General features: G+C 46.4%; 2 protein-coding genes across 12 annotated transcripts in view; one reads left to right on the forward strand and one right to left on the reverse strand.

Moving 5' to 3' along the window:
* Positions 1-3,417, forward strand: part of baiap2b (BAR/IMD domain containing adaptor protein 2b) — a 69,874-nt gene extending 66,457 nt beyond the window's left edge. For all 7 annotated transcript variants that reach the window (XM_072711893.1, XM_023817032.2, XM_023817014.2 and 4 more), the window contains one exon: positions 47-3,417. In XM_072711893.1, coding sequence (XP_072567994.1) covers positions 47-131 — 85 coding nt within the window. In that variant the 3' untranslated portion in view covers positions 132-3,417. The remainder of the gene's footprint in view (positions 1-46) is intronic.
* Positions 3,418-4,471: 1,054 nt separating this feature from the next.
* aatkb (apoptosis-associated tyrosine kinase b) overlaps positions 4,472-21,732 on the reverse strand; it is a 39,782-nt gene continuing 22,521 nt past the window's right edge. For 2 of the 5 annotated variants that reach the window (XM_023817005.2, XM_023817008.2), the window contains 12 exons: positions 20,486-20,627; positions 15,060-15,139; positions 14,655-14,773; positions 14,086-14,173; positions 13,161-13,294; positions 12,125-12,209; positions 11,861-11,982; positions 11,158-11,307; positions 7,218-10,683; positions 6,959-7,106; positions 6,483-6,704; positions 4,472-6,172 (listed from right to left, as the gene is read on the reverse strand). In XM_023817005.2, the coding sequence (XP_023672773.2) occupies positions 6,144-6,172; positions 6,483-6,704; positions 6,959-7,106; positions 7,218-10,683; positions 11,158-11,307; positions 11,861-11,982; positions 12,125-12,209; positions 13,161-13,294; positions 14,086-14,173; positions 14,655-14,773; positions 15,060-15,139; positions 20,486-20,627 (4,785 nt within the window). In that variant the 3' untranslated portion in view covers positions 4,472-6,143. Of the gene's footprint in view, positions 6,173-6,482; positions 6,705-6,958; positions 7,107-7,217; positions 10,684-11,157; positions 11,308-11,860; positions 11,983-12,124; positions 12,210-13,160; positions 13,295-14,085; positions 14,174-14,654; positions 14,774-15,059; positions 15,140-16,386; positions 16,792-20,485; positions 20,628-21,732 lie in introns of those variants that run through there. The other 3 variants (XM_023817007.2, XM_023817009.2, XM_023817010.2) reach the window with 3 other exon arrangements.

A 21,732-nucleotide genomic window follows, 5' to 3' on the forward strand; every position in this document is an offset into this window, starting at 1 on the left:
CGCTCAGAGGTCAATTGTAATTCCCTTGTAAAACTACTATCAACAGCACAACAGAGCGGTCAGAGCTGGAAGACGGGTTCCAAGCAAAATATTGGGCGAGTCCTGCAGCCGAAACGGGCACACTGATGTGAGAGCAGAATGGCCGGGGACGTCACCGCCCATCTCACACGCGTCGTCCTTTGATACCACTGCCGGTCCTTCTCCCACCAGGCTTTGTGCTTCTCCTTCCTCAAGGGGAGGGGGAATTCCCATAACGGATACTTTGGCAGCGATTAACCTTGGGGCTTGCAGACCACCCCAGTCGCAGCCCATCACTCTTTCCTCTTACGTTCCCATCGGTCAAGAGCAGGAGATGCAGGTTGAAGGGGTCTCTTCAATCAGGCAGTTTAGTTTTCCTACAGAACTATGTAAATATATTTAAGATGTTCAAGTTTTTACTCTGGAATTCAAATGTTATCATTGTGCTCTTATTTCTGTGCTTTTCGAGGGCAGATCTCAACTCAATATTCAGTTCACTGCATTGGTAGGCTGCAGATCGGTATGGACTGATAGGGACTGTCTTTGTTTCTTAATAACTATTATAAAGTAAAATGGCATACCACTTCAGTCTGGGGGTTCCCCAGCAAACTCCTTAGCATGTATGAAACCACAATGTACTTCAACTTGAAGGATTTTCTTCCTTTTCAAACCCTAACAATCCTCCGTTCATGGAAACAGATTGACATTAACTGTCCTTCCCTATTAGCTTATTATCCTACCAATGTGTATTTATCAATATTGTGTGTATAAAGACATCTAGAGTAGTCTAGGCATGCACGAAAGTGAAAAACAAATCAGGTTTTTTTTTTTAAAAGGTTCACTTTACTTGTAGCTAGCTTATTCAAATGCGTTTTAAGCCATAATTTAAGTAATGGTCGATTATTGCTACAGTATGTACAGGAATATAATTGATAAAGGGGGTAGCTGCTGTTGCTGTTTGACTTAGTTGATTATGCTATGATGGAAACGCATTAATGTAACTATATAAATTAGAAATTACTGTATGTACCTGACTAACGACTTCATGGGAGCCATTGAAGTTGGCTAGTACTTCGCAAAGCTGTCGTTTGCGGCGATGATGGCTCTTTAGCCGAAGCTTAAGTCTCCCCGACCTCACAGACACGTTCATGCCCGATGTGGGCGCTTTAGTTACGATCTCTGTGCCCGGCCTTGACTCCATGGAACCGCAATAGCCTGTTCTGTGAGCGCAACTGCTATGCAAGTAACTCGCTGTTCGTATCACTGTCATTTAGCTGTGGGTTTGAAACTGTCTGTCCACCGGCTCTATAAAGCTGTCTTTTTTGAGTTCATTCACTATGAATTATGATTGTTTAAAACATTATCTATATGTTTTGAAGTAGCTTTACTCCGGGTTGCAGTGAAGTTTTTGTAACGATACTGGCTGCCACCGAACCGTTACAATTTCCCACTGCACTGGTGCTTTCCAAAACCCGCGTTTGCACCAACCTACCAGGAGACTGGGGCTCAGTGGTGCTCATGGGATGGGATTGCTGTGTCCGATCGACCGGTTCCACGGCTCCGCACGGCAATGACACTCACCGCCGGTTTGGGCGCCCTTCCCCCACCACGACTGCGCTCTTATCTTTAAAGACACGATTCACCTTGTTATTTAATCGCATTTATTTTGCATTTTGATCTCAACTAATCCCTTGCGTGGATGAAGGTAATTCTCCTTCATCAATGGGTCCTGGCAAAGGATACGAAATATTGTTTAATCTTGTTTTACAAGTGTATTAGGTGGTTTGGAGCTGCAGCACTTTAGGTATTGATTTACCGCTGATCACGATGGAAAGAGCCGCTGTAATTATGTTTGTCAAACCTGTTCAGCTAGATGTAACGGTACCAGACACTCGTCCTTCATGTCTTGCCTTTGACGAATAATATTAGTCGTCTGAAGGGGCCGTGAGCTTAACTTGTACAAGTCCACGCAATGCAAAGTCCGCATACTTCATTTATTTCGTTGCCTCTTATGATTTTTCCCCTCAAGGTGTTAAGTTTGTTTGAGTTGACTCGTTTTGTAAGCGTTTTTAATCAGGGTAGGGGATAAATTACACACAGCTCAGCCACTTGTGCGATGTGCGAAAACCAAGCCTGGATTCAGATATAATGTATTATTATACATATTTCCTTCTCCTCCGTGTAACTGGCGCGTTTAGGTTCTCGTGGGGGTGCCATAAAAGACAACTAACGGTTGGATCGCTTGGATTGATGTTAAAGGGAGGGACACACATGCTTTGTACATGACCAGCGCTGGGTTTAAAAGAACAGTGTTTGTGACGAAAGGTCCCTGGTGGGCCCTGCTGGTGGATCTTTTGGCAAGTTATATAAGCCGAAGTACTAGTGTTCTGTGAGAAACGTGCTGCTGTATAAATGTTAGGAGGCTTCAAAAAATGGCCAAGCCACCATCTCTGTGTCGCTGTGCTCGGTGACGGACACTGAAGGCTGTTCTGGTCATTAATGCAGAACTCCTCATGGTCATTCTCTTTGTAGCGTGTTTTAGTTCGTTTTTTTCCGTGTAATTAGGTGGAATTTCAGATATAGCCGTTGAGGTTATGTGTTCTTGTAAACGGAAGCAGTTGTAAAATATTAGAGGAAATAGTTTATATTATTACTGAAAGATGCTTGTATGTTTGTAGATAAAACTGTCAGATGCTTTTTATAACCCAATTGTAAATAATGGCACATTTTCGTAAGCCTAGATCATTGTCTTAACGCAAAATAAGGGAATTGTTTATTTTCTGCGCAATATTTTGTGTCCAAAGTATTGCAATAAATTTTTGTGTTTAAGTCGATTTTGGAGGCCAAAAATGTGGCGTGATGAACAAGGCTGTTTGTGTTTTCAGTCATAACAAGCTGCTGGGAACGGAACAAAGAAACCAGTTGAATATAATGGAGCAGCCGATGTCTGAAAACACTGCTCTGTTCACGTAGGTGTCGCAGTGCACAGCTGTTTACATGGACTCAAAGTTTGAGGGTCCCCTCAGTATGTGTGTTTGCTTATGATGGGTAGAAAATGTTGTGAAGACAATGTCCCTTTGCAATGTAACACTGAAAGCCTCACCGACACACACTGGGTCTGAAGAAATACAATATTTCTGCATTATTATCAGTCAAGATTCACAAAATCCTATTCCCAGGATGCATATATTTATGTGTGTGAGAGAGAGAGCAAGAGGTCCCAGCCCTATTGGCCAAGTGCCGGATTTGTAAACAAATAATTGAACTTTTTTTTTTTTACTGTTTTCTATGTAAATTCACTGTCCTCCACTTGTTTCACATTGTCACTATCTTTGCTGTAATCAAGAATACATGACTTATATGAAATAAATGTCAATAAATTAAGAAGCACTGCTGAGAGCTACTGGCTGTGGTTGTCATCATTGATTATCAGTGGTACCAAGGTACAGTGTCTGGATTGGAGACTCACTGACGCCAGTCTGTGCTGCACATAGCTCCCCCAAACTCTCAATTGTGCATTTGATAGCATGTAGAGTATCGATGCAGTTTTCATGGGAAACAGACATCATGTGGTCATGTGACTGTTAAGCTTTAAATTTGTATGGCTCATTATTATGGACCATCAGTTATTGGCAGGTTTCCCATTGGTTCAACCAGGTAGTGATTGACAGCTGACCCACCCAGTGCTTCTGCTTTGTGTCTGAGTGTTTATGAATGAATCAATCAATGATGACACTTCATTGAAATCTCTTTTCACCTACCCCATCCTTCCTCTTCATGACCCAAAGACACATATGTAAGGCAACGAAGGGCAGCCACCTGTAGCAGTGTCCATGGAGCTGGGCGTTAAGGGTAGGGTGACCCCTAATCCAGGAAAGGAGGGACACTATGAGCTGCCACTTTACAAACTACTTTAAAACTGGAAAACTCCTGTGCTTCAAGTCTAGCTCTGTATTTTTACATCTTTTGTATATAGTAGATGTCGTCTATAAATTGCCCATAGTCTGTGACTGTGCACGTAAGTCTGAGTGTGTGTGTTCTCTGTGATGGACTGGCATCGCGGCCAGGACATACCCATCACGCTCACTGGGATAGGCTCCAGGCCCCACAAACCTACTGGGTGGATGAGAATGTGGTTGTGTTGTGATGTACCGAGGTACATATCTTGTAAGCAGCATCCACATTTAAACTCTTTGTTGTTTTAAATCCATTTAAAAGTGAAGCTGTGTAAGGAAGGTCCCGTTTGTTTCATGGCCAAAACATCCATCCATTCATCCATCCATCTTCTGTAACTGCTTGTCCTATTCACGGTCGCGGGGGGTCTATCCCGAAGGCTACAGGCGCAAGGCAGGAAGATCCCAGGACGGGGCGCCAACCCATCGCAGGGCACATCGCCTAAACAGGTTCAACTAATCACAATCCACCATGCCTTCACAAGAGATTATTTCATATCTTTGGCAACATTTTGTTTTAGTCTTTATGAATTTTTATATTTTTAAAGCCTTTTCAGTTACAAAAATAGTACAGACTGCAGTCTAACTAGATCTATGCCAAACAGATACAGAATATTGAACCCGAACGGCGAATGTAACACAAAACACTCGGCTCGAAACGGAGAACTCGGTGTCTTCAAGGCCAGTGGCAAACAGCTCCAGAGGATGTCCTGACAAGAGGGACTCTGCTCCTGCCCACAGCAGCTTCTGTGTGGGAATTCCCTTCAGAACCTAAAGTAACATCTTCATATAACACATAGCATTTCATACTTTTTAAAAGGTTCTACAGACAACTGAAAAGAAAAATACAAAAAAATGTTAACACTGAACATACCGCATGATCATTACATATTATAAATATCTCAGAAAGATAACTTTAATGACTCAGAATTATCTGTACTGTGATCTCCAACACTGGGTTGTAGACATGCTTACATACTCTTATTTTTCCACAAAAGTTTGTAGTTTCGTGTGTCCTTCAAATTGCATCTTGTTTTTATTTCAAACTGAAGGATAGTACAGGGGTCACATGTCCAACTCTCTTATCCTGCCTGCTAAACATAAAACATGCCAGCTCACAGATCATTATCTTCCTATAAACTTCATGATGTGACAGATCATTTCTAAATTCTGCTACTCTTTACCATAGTGCATCTGTTTTATGCCTGTAAATCCTAGGGCTTTGGGTGGGTGGGGTAGGCAGGTTGTCTTGGCCCCCATCTTTTTGGCATATAACATTCACTTTAAACCAACAAAGAAACAAACGATCAAACAGAACAAAACTCCCTCAGCCTGATCTGGTGGGAATGCGGCCTGTCAACACTTATGACCTTTATCCTCGGACTGGCACCCATACGACAAGCTGCACACGAGCCATGCTTCTGGGAAAGGATGTCCACATAAAGGAAACCACACAAAAGATCCTCTGTGGTTGTCCATTAAAGGATCAGTCAGATCTCTTAATCAAGTGTGAGGCCGGATGTGTGTCTGTTTTTCATATGGACTTAGTGTGGAACGAGGTGCACACCTAGGTGTCTTTCAGCTCGCTGGGCCAGATGTGTGCCCAGGTGTACATAAAGGTGTCCCTTGAGAGGTTGTGACACAGGATCCAGTCACCACTGTGAAAGGAGGAAATCTGCGCCATTTCATGTCCATGATGAAGAAAAGGTACTTTTAACAAATGAATGAAAAGAAATTGGTTTTCCCTTCCCGCAATAAAATCATTCTGGTTCCCAGAACTATAAATACTTGCAAAATATTCATACTTGTCAAAATCTTGCTGTAACTGTGTGAACAAACTGCAAATGAAGAGCCAGTGAATAAAAACAGTAGTGATATCTAGCAAGTGTCCTTTGTGTGTTTTTTTTGTTCGGTCTCATTTCACAAATTTGAAGAGATGAAAAGGTGATGTCATAATCTGCATGTTTATATATATTTATATATATAAATATGTATATAGAAATTTAATTTTGTCTCTTTCTTTGCTGACTTCACTCAAGCCTCCTTTTCAACTGATGGTGTCCAATCACCAGGACGTGCCATCTTAGGGTGGCTGTCCATGTTCCAAAAACATCAAATAAAAGAGACAGAGTCCCTAACACGTAGACCAGCAGAGGGGTTTACTTCCATGCCTCACTCTCTCTCACCGTCCTCACTGCTCCCTGTGGGACAGAGGATACACAGTCAGGCATGGCCAACAATGCTAATCAAATATGTGATTATTTTCTTTATAAAAAATGATACTGGTAAATGAATGAAGGATGATTATCATTCTATCCTGTATATGTTCTTGATTCAAAACTTACAAAAGTACATGAAATCATAGGGATGCTAGCATGCTAACATTGACCAGCCTCATGTCAAATAACAACGTTCGTTTAAATCAACACCCTGAAATTGTTATGCACATAAATTTTGGTAGCATGACTGGCTTGTCTCTTTGTCAATGTGAAGAGTGAAAAGGAGACAGACCTCCTGCAGATTCGATGTCGGAGTCGGATACATGCGTGATGGAGAAGCGGGAGACCAAGGATGGGGAGACAGTGAAGCGCGAGAACTGCAATGCTGGCTTGGGCCCTGGAGGATCAGCAGACTGCCTGGGGGCTGATGGCTTCTCTGGGGTGCTTCTTGTGGCCACCACAGAAGAGGCATTGGGCAACAAGGGGAAATCATCTTCCCACTCAAAACCTGCACCTACCCCGAGACAGAGACAGATAATGTTGGAGTATTGATGCAGTCATTTCTCTTTGAGTATCATAAGTATATTTTTGACTGCTATAAGGCAGTTAAGCCTATAACTGAACCCCCATGGAGGTTTGGGGGGCCCCTGTTGGCCGCCAATATTCACTTGGGTGATAGTCTGACTTTTTGGATGGAGCTCCGGAAACAAGAAACCCGCCCCCAGTGTGTTGTAGCTGTTGGCAATAAAAACCAGTCACCAGACTTACTCTCTTCTGAGATGTTTCCATCTGAGGATTCATCAGAGGTGGCATTGACCTTCTCCTGGGGGTGTGGCTCCGTGGCTCCTGAGCCCTGCCCGCAGGACTCCGCCCCAGGGGGGAAGCCATCCTCTGCCAGCTCCCGTGTCGGGCTCTCCTAGACAACACCGAGAAGAGATTAGAGATTAGAGCTCTTCAGAGCATCATAAGTCTTGGTTGAAAAACACATCTTGTATGTGTAAGAAAGTAAAAAGTAGAGTAGGCATACCTGGTCGAAAAGGAACACTGTGACATCATCAAAGAAGGAAACGGCCTTCTTCTTGCGGTCAAATTCGTCACTGAAGGACTCTGGGAGCAGGGTGGGCATCTTGAGGAGGCTGCGAAGGTGGCAAGCATCGCTGCAGTCGCTCACCACAACGGGCACAGTTGAGGACTCCTCCTCGCTCTCCTCACTCTGCTCCTGGACATTGTAGCAGCGCAGCTCCTCATCTGATTCCTCGCTGTCCTCTGAATCGGCTTCCTCCCCATCACCTGGTGATATCCTGCTTTCGATTGGAGGCAGGGGTGGAGGAGGAGGAGATGAGGGACATTTAGTAATATTCATCAGACCATCTGACACTGTGTCTGTAGCCTGGGCTTCCTGATCTTCACTTATGGATCTGGAACAGACGTTATCTTGCCCATTTTCCTCCTCCTGGAGATGCTCACACTCTACTGGGTCCGTCTTGTCATCGTTGGACTCTGCGGGCATCTCCGTATTGCTGTCTGTGCTGGCAGAATCAGAGATGAGAGGTTCTGCCGGGGAGTCGTCAGCACCCCCAGATTCTTTACATCCATCTCCTGAAGTTGAGGGCTGTTGTTGGACAGATGTTGCTTCAGAAACTGTGGAGGAAGAGGACTCAGAGGATGCTTCCTCCCCAGGATTTTCAGAATCCAACCCTAAGCCTTCATCTTGGGAAGATTCCTTTGTCAGGCAACCCCCCATTTCAGGTGGAGAAGGGGAGAGCATGGAGAACATGGGTCCTGTGGAGGAGACACATACTTTGGTCTCTGAGAACTCTCGTTGGGGGGAAAGCTTCTTAACATCCACATCAATTTCACTGTGATCCTCTTCATTATTCTTCCAATCTCCTTCTTCCTTTTCTAATTGCAGAGTTTTCAAGCTCTCTTTCTCCATAGGCTTTGTTGGGGACTTATTACCATCTTCCTTTTGTACCAAGTCATCGGAATCTAGTTTGTCCAGAAGGTTGTCTTCCTTATCCTGGGAAAATCGCTCATTTTCTGCATCATAGTCAGAGAAATAGGCAGAATCCCGATATGGGTTTTTCTCACATAGGCTTGTAAGGTCAAGCTCTGTGCTGTTAGTCATTGAGACAACTGGAATTGCACTATCATCCATTCCAGCCTGTAGGACCACTTTGGCTTCAGTGACTCCTGGGGCTAGGTTTCCACACAAAGATGTCTTCCCTAGACACTGGGAAAACCCTTCAGGGTCCCGTGGCTCAAGAGGTTCCTTCATAACAAACTCTGGGGATTCATTGTTCTCAGTGTCATAGCCACTGTCGTGGGCTTTAGGTGGGCTGGAGGTATCAAAAGAAGCAGGGCTTAAGGCATCGCATGAGCCAGCAGTAGACGGTAAATCAATGGAATCAACAGAATCTGGGGTTTCCGCCGGGTCTTGGGGATTTTTTAAGGCGGCTGGAGCATTTCCCGAATCTGCATAATCCATTATAAAATCTACAAAGATTCCTGAGGTAACGTCTGTGATATCTTCATCACTGCAGTCATCTATGTCCACAAGGCTGATGCTGGAGCATCCCCTCTCAACACCGCTGTCCGCAAGCTGACTGCTGTCTGAAACTGGATCTGGCGAGGTGGCCTTCTCTGTCCCAATATGGACAGTCGGAATCATGAATTTAACATCTGTCGTAGATGACGCTTCTTGCTCCTTACCTTTTTTCCCCAAAATTTCCCCACCAAGACTGGTTTGGTGCTCTGAGTGCTCCAGAAGAATAGGGGTTCTGTTCATATCTGACATCTGGGATTTTGATAAAACACATTCTCCAATAAGGGATGTGGGTAAGGTAGACAGATTCTTGGCTTTGTCTGCATGGAGTGGTTCAGTTTTCTTCTCTCTGAAGTAGTTATTGATGCCATAGTTTCTGACAAGTGTACCAGACAGGGGATCGACGGACTGTGGACCATCCATAGTCTGGCAGTACCTGACTGGTGATACTGGATCCTCCCTGCCTTTGTGGCACGGGTATACACAAGTATTACACTCCCTGGGATTGATAAGTGAGTGGTGTTTGCTGAGGGTGAGGCAACCAGCATTATTTCTCATAGGCTCTGGGTAGCAGAGAGGATTATTGGATCGGAACATTGACTTCTCTTTGACGTCCATCTGCGGCCACAAATCCTCCACATCTGTAGAAGGCATGGTATAATGGTAATCCACGTAGGTGTCCTGGCTGCACCTCACTGGCCTCCGGGAGAAGTTCAAGCTGTTGTTGTTAGCGGAGTGGTTCGAGGCCCAGCTTCTGGCCTCCCTCTCTACAAACAGGTCGTCTTCTTCCAGGTCACTATCTCGTCTGTCCCTGAAAAGGGGGCCCTCTGGACCAATACTGACTGAGTGCGGCCGGGGCATGGTCTTCCTCAGGGAGCCCATCATGTCATAGTAGCACTCACCTGCCATGCAGGGGTCACCGTACCCCTGCCTAGGGTCACTAAGAGAAGGTGAGATACCGAGTGGATTCTCCAGCTCACCCAATGCCTGACGGAGGCTTCGGGATCCCCAGCTCTCCTCCTGGGGCTCCATGTTGTCCTCCATTAAATAGTGGTCCATCTCCATGGCGGGAGAATGGTCATAGTAGTATCCACCATCCCTATCCTTGTAGGACACATAGTGGCCTGACTCCCATGGTTGCATGGGGCTGCACACCTGGCCTAAAAGGGGTTCCATGGTCAGGGAGATGGCTGGACTATTGTCTGAGTCATAAGCGCTGGCTTTGTGAACGTCTGTTGACCAAAAGGAGCTGGGCTGAGCCTCTGAGGGGCAATTCATGCAGCCTACTGGCTCACCACTCCCAACCACAAAGCCCCCATCAGCACTGCCCTCAAATCCAGGGCTATAGGGGCATACGGAATAGTTTCTGTCAATGTGGCAGTCCACAGGCTCCTCAATGCGAATATAATACTCGCTGCTCATTGATGGGCTGTGTGCACTCAGCACAGGAACCACTCCAGGAGTGTGTAGCTGCTTCGAGTCGTAGTAGGATGGTGAGACCCCAAGTGTGAGCCCATCTGCCCCACAGCTGCCAACAGAAGGATAGTAGATGTCCTGGTAGTGAGGATCACCCTGACCTAGGGGTCCGCTGGTGGAGGATGAGCGGTAGGGCGGCTCATGCCGAGCCTGCTCCCACTTGTACTCAAAGTTGAGTCCGTGACGGGTCTCGGTAACTGTCAGGACATCATCACCAGGCTCGGGCTGGTAGCTGTCAGCCAATGAGAATCGTTCCAGCAGTGGGAAGGAGGATGAGGAGCAGGATGGAGGCAGGCCCCCAGCGAGGCCGGCACAATGACTGTTGTTGGGTCGCATGGAGTTCCAGCGCTTTTCGAAGTCTTCCTCGGCTTCACTCGCGCCTTTGGCGCACAGGTAGCTGAGCAGCAGGTGTACCTCCTCTGCTGTAGGCCTCTGATCTGGCTGCAACCAGCAGAACTGCATCACCTCGTACCTGGGCATGAAGAAACAAGGTCAGGAAAGATGCAGAAAAATTTAGAATAGAATAGAATATTTCTTGAATGTCCATCAAATTTACATCAGTTGGAAATTCATCTTTGACAGTGACGTAATTGAACACACAATACAAACAACACTATACACAATAAACATACGTCAATGCAACTAAATATAAGTAAAATATGTTATAAAATCATTCCAGTTTACTCCAAGTGAGAGATTTAAATGCCACTGCTGAGGGTCAGCACTCGCGCATGCGCCCCTCATTTTAGAAACACTCTTATGGGAACAACTCAAAACAAAATGTGAATCAATGGGTTATTGGCCATAATACTGGTCACTTGATCCAGGCAATATGGATCTCTGGTGAATAGGTGGCCGTCTCCCTAAACAACACCCATGGATGATGGTGACTGGGTGGCACATGGTTCCAAACGTGCATTGATTGGTCAGGAGACTGATGACTCACCAGCGATCAGAAAGGGGCACCTTTAGCAGAGGCTTGGTCAGCTTCAGCTGCTGCTCCTTCACGGCATAGGTGAGCACCTGCCTGTCCGAGTACTGCCGGTACGGCTGGTTCCCCAGCTCAAACAGCTCCCAGACCGTCACCCCCAGGGACCTGAAACAGGGCCAGAGGGACCTCAAGCATTCCAACCCATGGGTCAGGCTACTGCAAAGTAGGAAATATGCTACTAAAGCATGCTAAACTGTGGTTCTCTATCCTACAGGGGAGCAGAACTGTCATAAAAACGCATATTGATGCCTGAAAATGCCATACTTTTTCTAACCCCAACCCTAGCCTCAGATTGCTAACCCTAACCCTAATTTGGGGCCTTAGGGTGAAAAAATAGGCTGTTGGAAAGTAGGAAATATGCTACTAAAGTATGCTAAACTGTGGTTCTCTATACTACGGGGGTGCAGAACTGTCACAAAAACACATGCAGATGCCTGAAAATGCCATAATTGTTCCAACCCTAAGGCCTGTTTTCTCTCACATGGGCAGAGAATGTGTCTGTTTTTTTTTAAGCCTGATTTGTGTTCAGCAGATTAGTGTTAACAGCAGGGGGCACACTGATTAGGTCCTGGCTACAGCAGGGAACTGCTGTTATAATCAGGAATTCATAAAAGCAACTTGGAGTAAGTGTCCTGGAAGCAGACCTCACACTGCTTACCATATGTTGCCAGGCTTGGTCTGATCTACAACCAGCAGGTTGCCATGGACCTCGTCGACAAGCTCGGGAGCGATCCAGCGCAGAGGCACCCACAGCTGGTCCGACGTTACGAAGTAGTCTTCCTGCATGGCGTGGGTTGGGCAGCATGAGGAAAAACAGGGCTGGGGGGTCAATAAATTTACCCACTGGCTACTCTCCCTTAAGGAACCACATTTTGGTATCGAGTACCATGGAAAGCGTACAGGAATCAAAAATGCCACACACCTTGTACTTGTTCTGCGAGAGCCCATAATCTCCGATCTTCACGGTCGCCTCGGCAGTTAGCAGACAATTCCTCAGGGCAAGGTCACTGGGAGGGTGGGGTTTAGGCAAAATACAAGAGACACTGTGAGCCTCCTCTGGGAGTCCTGACACCCCCTTACACCTGTGTTTGCCAATCCGGTCCTCGGGGACACACAGACAGTCCCAGAGGACCGGCTTGGGTAACACTGCCCTACATCTCTGGCATAGTTACCTGGGCATGACCCGAGCTACTGTCTCACCGCCCACAATTAACCCTTGTCAGCGTCTCTGGGCAAAGAGGGCTCCACACCCCCCCCCCACCACCACTCTTTAGGGTAGAAGCACATCTTCCCAGTTTAAACATACCTGTGAACCTGGGTACAGACAGTCCTTCATCACCAGCAACCACCCCGTCCTCCTGACTTTAAAGAGACCATCCGGCTCCCACCCACCAGTGCTACACCCACTATTATACACGGCTGAAGAGCGGTATGCACACATATAATCACAAGACACTCATTCCCCAGTAATGTGTGATGGTCCACATCTAGACTCTCATCAGACACACAAACACCCTGAATCCTGCCCCTGAGGTGTCACAGAATGATTCGCAGCGCGAGCCTGTTCTCTTGTTATCATGTCACTATGGTAACAGGCACCCGTAGCAACCACATTTTTTTTATCTGCAGATGAGGGGTAACCCCCCTGGCAACAAAATCACTGATGCTGGAGTCTGTGAGGCACACTCAGGCAGCACCAGGATATTGTTGCCAGGAGATACCAGTGGGCAGCCCGCAGATAAGTACCACACCCCCCACCCTATATCACGACACCCCACAGCAATGAAGAGGACATGTCCTATTAAGGAAGAACTAATGGTCACCAGTGTGCGAGGCTAATAAACATTTAGCCTTTGGAAGCATTACGCAGTACCAGGTCATATTAAATTCTCAGTAATGCACCATAAAAATAAAACGTACCAACAATATGAAAAAGCTGTACATAGACAGTGTCCTACCTATGGATGAAATTGTGTTTGTGGAGATGCAGAAGTCCAGATGTAATCTCACATGCCATCCGCTGGAGCATCAAGGGCTCCGGGGTCATGGAGTCAGCAGCCCGGCAACTGAGGAGGTAGCCTTTCAGGTCGCCCTGAGTTTGGGGGAACAGGAAGTGACATGTGACAGGAAGTGACATGTAACAGGAAGTGATAACAACAGACCACAGGAAACCAAGAACTTCAGTTTAGCATTATGCCTTCCCCCACTGGAATTATGGGAACACAACAGATATATGTCTGTCAGAAGCCTCAGGTCAAATCTCTATGTTGAGATCTTAGCTAAGGATATTTGCCTTCTGCAATATGACTATAAATCATTTTATGGTGTAAAACATTCTTCTGAAATGCCTCATACTAAATAAAGTCTGATTCATTCATATGAAACTGATGGTACAACATCTGAACACCAGAGGGCAACCTCATACTTCTTAACTATAGGGTTAGGCTTAGGAAAGACCAAACAGACCTATTACATAATACAGTTGATGTCATCAATGCACCAGGTATCACACTGAAATCCAGAAAACAGGCAGCCTGCAGTGGGTAGGGGTATCATGTTGCTCACCAACAAAATTATCCCTCTATTCCCATTGGTTGTTCTATTGTTTCCCTTTGAATCAAAACAACCAATGATTGACAGCACACTGTAACTTCACCTACTGTGGGTTTGGTTGTTGTAATAACCATAATCCAGCTCCTTCACCAGGTGTAAACCAAGGAACAGATACAGTCATGAGGCACTGAAGTATATCATTTTCACTATTTTGTCATGCAATCCCTCATCCTGTACAGCAGATGGTGCTGTTTTTTTTCTCTGACACATTCAACAACAAAGCTGACAGGCGGCATTGCTGCTGTGGTTTCCCCGCCATGATGTGCTTACCAGTGGGCAGAACTCCATTACCACCAGGTAGGGTGTGACCTCGGTGCACTGGGCCAAACACTGTAGGAGAGCTGGGTGCTGCAGGGTGCTGGGGGGTGAAGCGAGGCAGTGTTACCACCCAAAAGTGCCCGCCCACACTGCCACCCACCCCCCAGGCAGCTCTCATTATCTCCACACATAGACACACGCACATAATAATAATAATGCAGATCACAGAGCTGAAGATGGCAGCACGTTTAGGTGGAATGAAGATATACAGCAAAAAGAGAGGAATATACCCGGGATCACTGTTCGTTATTAATCCCAGTTTCTGAACACTTTCGAAACAGGACCAGATTCCAAAGGAAGAACAAGAACCAAGCCGGCTTTGTTAAGCTGTGAAACGGGAATGGAGAACGGCTGGCAGTCAAATAGGGAACAGATTTTAAAATAGCGGGGCTGAATGATGTCAGTAGATGAGGCCTGTACTCCGATGGTGAGGGTGGGGGGTGAGGCGGGGGGGTCCAAATGGAAACAGATGGACAGACAAAAACAATGAGGAACGTTTGTCTTGGGGGGGGGGGGCTGACCGATAAGGCTGGGCCTCCTCAAGGAACTGCGTCTGGTCCTGCACACTGGCGCTGGCCTTTAGTTCCTTCACAACCACCTGCATGGCGCTAAGCCCCGAATTCACCTCCCCCAGCAGAACCTGGGTCGCCCCAGTCGCGGGATGCAGGTGCCAGACGGACAGGCGAGAGAGCGAGGGAAGACGAGGGGAGAGACAGAGAAGAAGACAGTCATTAAGAGTGCATTCCTCAGCACCCGTAACGCAGGGAGGCAGACAAAGGGCAGATCTCACGGAAGCTTCTAGATCTCACCGCTTCAATGAGAAACACTGCCGGTGCACAACCATACTCCTCTCATCCCGAGGGTCCCGCTGTTTCCACCTACATCCGGACCAATCCCAAAGCACGTGTGTCAGGAGACAAGCTCACCTTTCCAAACCAGCCATGTCCGATTTCCTTCAAGTAGAGCAGGCTGTGACGACCCAGATCAGTGGACTTGAGCAGCTGGACTGGTGAGAGACAGGCACAGACAGTAAGTCAGCCTCAGGCCCAACAGGAAGCATCGTGACAGAGGACATCGTCTCACTTGCTGGCCTTAGACACTCACTATAAGAACAACATTCATAAGAAGAAATCTTAATCTGAATCTTAATCTGAATCTTAATCTGAATCTTTTTTCAAATCAATGCAAAGACAGGGTAAGTCCACACATTTAGGCTGCAGGTATCAGAGCAATGAGTCTTTGGTATCCGGTCTGCAGAAATGTGGTCCACTTTTTTACATGATCCCTTGCTTAGCCATGCTATTTTTGCCTACATTTGGTTTCTGAAATGAATAAAACAAGCTCACTCGTGGCCCGTTTCCTTGGATCAGCAGAATTACGTGGTTCTGCGGTCCCTGGGAAACCTTTCACCAGAACGGCTCCCTTTCAGCGCACCGCGGACGAGCCGCTGTGACAGAGAGACTGCCCCATTGAACATTAACCCAGAGCAGGAGAAGCCTTTTAAAGGATCCCCGCGTCACGCTGAGACCGCGGCAGTGCTGGAAGGTCGCAGAGTGCACAAAGCCTGCTCTTTATGGACTGTCAAGGCAGGTCACAATTCAGGAAAAAAAACCTCAATTGTTGAGGTGAAAAAGTGAGCTTTTTCAACTAACCAAAAAGCAGCTCTGCCTTCTAAAAACACATCTAAAATTATCCTATGATGGTAGAAAAACTATAAATGTAATCTTCACTTTGATTTCCTTGATCAGTCCAAGCTCCCTTTGCACAGACGATACCGTTCATGACGTCTGTAGACCATCTTTAATGGACCTTCTCAAAATCCAAAGAAACAACTAATAATGTCCTAAGAGCAGAAGCACTAGATACTTAATGAGAGCCTTTTAAGAGAAGACAATCTTCTCTTTAAGTACCTAAGCATAAGGCCGACAATCTCCATGTACATTTAATGTGCAGTAATTTAATTCAACGTTTCTACAATCCTTGGAAAGACAGCTCAATTAAATGGCCATTAAATATTCAGAGATCATATTACATAACTAGACAGCTCAATAAAATTTAAACTTTTCACCATTATGTGTGATTGGATTCGTTTTAAAGTCCAACACAAGTGCACTTTTGGAGCTTTGACCCGCAAACCTCCAGAGCTAAAAGCACAATTTAACCCCCCCACTTTGACCGCGAACAAAACTGGACTGGCTTCGAAAAATGAGCATGAAACATGCGCTGCAAAAAAAGAACTCAAGTTAAGGTCACCTTCACGTTTGCCCCACCCAATCTTCATAATGCCGCGAGTGATTGGTCATTCGTCTTCGAGAACTGCACAGAGACAGAACAGTCTGTCTGAAGATGGAAGGGTCCTCTTCCTGGGGGATAGGGAGGGCATGCTCCAGCTCGGCATGATCCCAGAACTGCCCTCAGATGACGTCCTCTGGAGATGTTCGGTGTAGACGTCATGTGCAAAGACTCATCGCCACGCGATTAAATCGGATGAGATGTAATACCAGTATCAGGTTTGAGATATTCACCGTCTCTCGTTCTTAAACTGGTTTTAGACTGGTCACGGGCCGGACCAGGAAGTTAGAGAGGCAAGACCCATGGTCAACCACGGAGATGAGGACCTGAGAGAGACACCCGACAGGCTCCGGGGTCTCATGCTGAAGCACCCCCGAGGGGCGGAGAGGGCAGTACGATGGCATCATCACGCTCCGTCTCCTCGCATTTTACGAGCGATGGGTTGAACAAACAGAGCTCTGTGTTGAGCAATAGGACCTCTATCATGCAGCTATCCACCCCCAAGTATGGATCCTCCATCTCCACCATAGGCTCCGCCCCTCCTGCCCCTGTCCTGGATTATTCCCATACTCTTACGCCTCTGTGCTGTCCCTGAGGCCAGCCATTCCAGACCTCCTCTCATATCACGGGGAGAATCGAACCCTTTGTCCCGCCGTTTGGCACGGCATGGTACAGGCACCCAGCTGGCACACTAAGCCCTAAGCCCCTACTCTATCAGCTGAGCTAATACCTCAGCCCCCAGTCCGCCCCCCAAGCTGGGGTATCTCTGCTCATGTTTGTGTCCCTCCCTCTCTGCTACTGTCCCTCCACAATGCACCTCTTATATTACTGTTTCCCATTTTGTCTGGAATTCACATCAAGTATTCCTGTTTCCCGCTTGCTGAAACCCCCCTCCCTTCCCAGAAGGTCCCATGGGTGCATAAAGGTCACCTGGCTGAGGTCACCATAGTGTAGGCCGGGTAAGAAGATATTTCCCTTGCGGGCGGGGAGGGGGGGCAGAAGCAGTGTGGCCAGAATGAGTTAATATGATTCAAAGTTGGATGCACGTTATTATTATACTACTACTATTACCATGATAACTACTTATAGTAGTAGTAGACATTGGTCATAGTGTATGGAAAGCCATCTCAGCATGTATTTAATATCCTTGTATCTTTGATATCAGACGTCAGTTTCCTTCACTAGTTCCAAAATGCTCACTAGTTAAATAGTTGAAGCTTCTAGTTGCATGAACTAGCTGCATGTACATGTTTGACTAGTGAGCAGTGTTGTGGAACTAGGAAGATTAACATTAATTACTTTGATGAAAAATCATCTAATGCACGCAAGTGTTCACAAGTGAATTTTTAGACCTAACTAGTTTACCAGTAAGGGAATGTGTGTAACTAGTTAACTAGTAAGGTCAAAAAGACCCCAACTAGTGTAACTAGTGGATATATTATACCTGAATAGTTAACTAGCAAACATGCTGAGCCTCACTAGTTAACTAGTAATTAGAGGCTTTTATCCATGAACTAATGAGCGTTTTTATTTTCAGTAGTTCAACTAGTTGACTACTTTAGTCAAAATGTCTTTCATTAGTGTAGCTAGTGGATGTTTTAGACCTCACTAGTTAACCAATAAACTTTTTGAGCTTGAGTAATTAATTAAGTCAAAAGAGGCTTCAACTAGTTAATTAGAGAGAATTTTGGTCTTCACTAGTTAACTAGTGAGTGTTTTGGCTCTCATTAGTTAACTGGTATAGAAATTAGAAAATAATAGGTTACTAGTTAATTAGTTGCTGAAAAAGAGTGACTAGTAAAAGTTCTTGTTCAACTACAATGCCAAAATGGCAAACTAGTGCAATGAAATGTCCAACTAGGTCTGACAAAGACTGAACAAGTGGAGGAAACTGTAATCTGATATCATACATCATAGGGTGGTCAATGAACCTTTTTTTAGTCCATCCCAACATAGCGAGCAGTTTCCCTGTTTGCCTGACAAGAATTGTGCCCTTGTCCCTTTAAGATGTAGGCCAGACCGTGACCAGTGGTTAGCAAGTACCAGCGGCCAGAGACCAGCGGTCATTGTCACTGCTGTCTCTGCCACATGTCGGTGAAATGCTCTGCTTCCTTCTAACTGCCAATAACTGTGCAGATGCTGCTTGTGTCTTTTCCTGCCGATGACTATGAAGGGAGAAGGAGATCAAACTCATGTCTGGCTCACATCAGCCCAGATGTAGCGTGTGCACAGCTGGGCCCATTTCCCTCAGAATGGAAATCAGTGACCCTGATCTGAGGCGTCCGGGAGGGTTTCAGGAATAAAACAAACCCCCCCCAAAACACGCAGCTTCACCCTCCCTCGCTCTGCTCCTCTCTTACACCCCAGTTACGGCCAGGCCAATCCTTGCCTCTATTCACATATCAGCCTCTAGGGGGCGGGATGGAGACAAAGAGAGTGAAACCCCACAGACCAGGACTGAGTCACATTGCTGACCTCCAAACTACGGAAGACAGCCTGGCCCCAACGGCACCTTTGGGACAGTCACCACGGCAACGATGCACGCATAAAGAACTCAGGTGTAGTGTCTGGGTGGCTCGGTCACCAGAATGTGGGGGTGCCATGTACTGAAGGACAACAGAGGCATTGTCTCCACCAGAGACTCCGTGGGGGTGGCAGACAGGCAGAGATGCGCCAAGAGCTCAGACACTGCCATCCACGGACATCAACACCTCATTCATTTAGGAAAAAGTATCATTTTCACATGTAAATTGTTACAGGAAAACCCAAGATTCCAATACTGAAAGACAAAAATCATCCCTCGAAGCTGTCACTCGGGGGGGGTGGACAGCCAAGGAAATCACAGGGATCAGCAGGCTCCAGGACTGATTCTTCCACCAGACCATCATGCCAAAATCTGGTCTATGACCCCATTCACACTGCCCTCCATATTCACATCACATCCATACTCACATTCATACTCACATCCATACTCATATGGCTGTCACCATACTACATTGATCATTGTGTAACTGCCACTGCATCCAATAATAGTAATTACTGTATTACTGTTGATTGTAGTTATTTTCTTTTTAGCACACTATATTTATTACTATTATGTTTGTGTATTTTCCAATATTTGCTCTATTTCGCCTGCTGTAGTGGAACTGTGCAAACAGGATTTTCACTCACCTATACCATACCAAGTGTCAAGTGACATGACTTAAAAAAGTAAAAGTAATTTAATTTGATTTAAGAGTTTGACTCTGGGTGTCAGCAGCTGGGGGGGGTGTAAAGACATGCCAGCCGGGGGATCACCTGGACACTCCCACAAACACACACGGGGGGGGGGGGGGGGGCTAACGACAATGACTGTGCTGCCAAATCCAGCAGCTCTGCCTCAAAGGCTAGAGCGCAATGGCAAAGCTGATTGGCTCAAAGGTCGGGACGACTGCCAAAGAACCGCGAAGCCTCTCGGATGCCAGGGAACTCCGCCTCCCGCAGGGATAAGAACAAGTCCGGAGCGTCACAGGTAGGATGGAGAGCGGGGGTTTTTCCATACTTCCTGCTGGTGATGACGGGGCTTCCGCGGAAGGAAACCTGATAAGGGGATCGACGTGGAAACTGCATTTTTCTCAGCTCTGATCCGTCATTGTTGTTTTGGCTGTTTTGTTGTGACATGAAAGGACCTGGGAGCCAAGGCCACACGGCACGTCCTGTCTCTCTAACGTCACGCTACAAGTACTTGGATGGATGGAAAGAGCGCGTCCGCGCCGGCCAACCAGGTGCAGTTTAGAGGCCTTAAAGGGCTACAACTGACAGACAGGCTACGAGATGGTACTGGTAGTTCAAGGCTTTACAGACAGGGCTCTCTCACGTTACTGGAGCAGGAGAGCAATCACATGACATCATGACACCTACGTTCCATTCTCCATCACTCACTGAGGTCATTCGCGGCAAAACCGAGTGCCGATAATGAGACGATTGAGTAAGAGGCGGTAAACAACCGTCACTGCAGATGCCTGCCTGGCAAGGACATGTGCGAGATTTACGCCATGATTGGTTGCCACAGCTTTCCTACCTGATCTGCCTGGTTGCTTGGAGACAGGAAGCGAGACCTCTGTCAGGGGCAGGATGTAGACCTCTGGGCTGGTCTGTGAGGCGGGGGAGGCCAGGGTGGAGAGGTCGGCCTGGTACTCCTCACCCTCTGCGTTTTCAAACTCCTGTAGGGGGTGTTAATGGGGGTGGCAGGGGATCAGCCAGTTAACTCTCACACAATTTGTCACCAGCTGATAATCTCTGCAACGGCCGGACTTCCTGAACAAAGAGAGATTTAACTCTCACAGGAAAAACACAAACTCACACATGAAAAAAGGAAGACAGCCACATTCACTGCAGACACAGATACAAGAGTAGCGGTCATGCAGAGATGAGTGACCAACAGAGTCACCTGTCATCTGCTGATAACTGATTTGACGAGCCAGCTGAAAATTAACAGGTCTAATATTGAGAGGTTCAGTTCAACATTTTTTGAAGATCTGCTGGAGATGAGAGTCCGGAAAAACTGCTTTGCACACATTATTTTCCGATGCCTTTAATCTTTGGGAGGGTAGAGCACCGGTGCAGCCATATGAAATTCATCTTTTAGAGCCCTGGTACATGCCTACTAGGCAAGCAGTGGTTACCCTGGTAACAACATCAACAGAGCGAGAGAATATCAGCACCGAGATGCAGTATTAACATTGAGACAGAAATAAAAGAGTACCAACACCGAGAGTCTCTATCAATGCCGAGAAATAGAATAATAGGACTAATGGACAGAGCAACAACAACGAGAGGCTGTTTCAGTACTGAGAGACAGAGTAACAGGAGTAACAGACAGAATAACAGCACTGAGAGGCTGTATGAATACAGACAGACAGAGAAACAGGTGAAATAAAGTAATAGTGTCTTTATCAATGTTGAGAAATATAGTAACAGGTATAATACAATAACAGCACTGAGAGTGGCTGTATCAATACTGAGAGTGGAGTAACAGGAGTAAAAGACAGAGTAACACCACTGAGAGTGGCTGTATCAATACTGAAGGCGGAGTAACAGGAGTAAAAGACAGAGTAACACCACTGAGAGTGGCTGTATCAATACTGAGAGTGGAGTAACAGGAGTAAAAGACAGAGTAACACCACTGAGAGCGGCTGTATCAATACTGAAGGCGGAGTAACAGGAGTAATAGACAGAATAACACCACTGAGAGTGGCTGTATCAATACTGAAGGCGGAGTAACAGGAGTAAAAGACAGAGTAACACCACTGAGAGTGGCTGTATCAA

Source organism: Paramormyrops kingsleyae, chromosome 5 (assembly GCF_048594095.1).
Source record: "Paramormyrops kingsleyae isolate MSU_618 chromosome 5, PKINGS_0.4, whole genome shotgun sequence".
In the NCBI taxonomy this organism is placed as follows: Eukaryota; Metazoa; Chordata; class Actinopteri; order Osteoglossiformes; family Mormyridae; genus Paramormyrops; species Paramormyrops kingsleyae.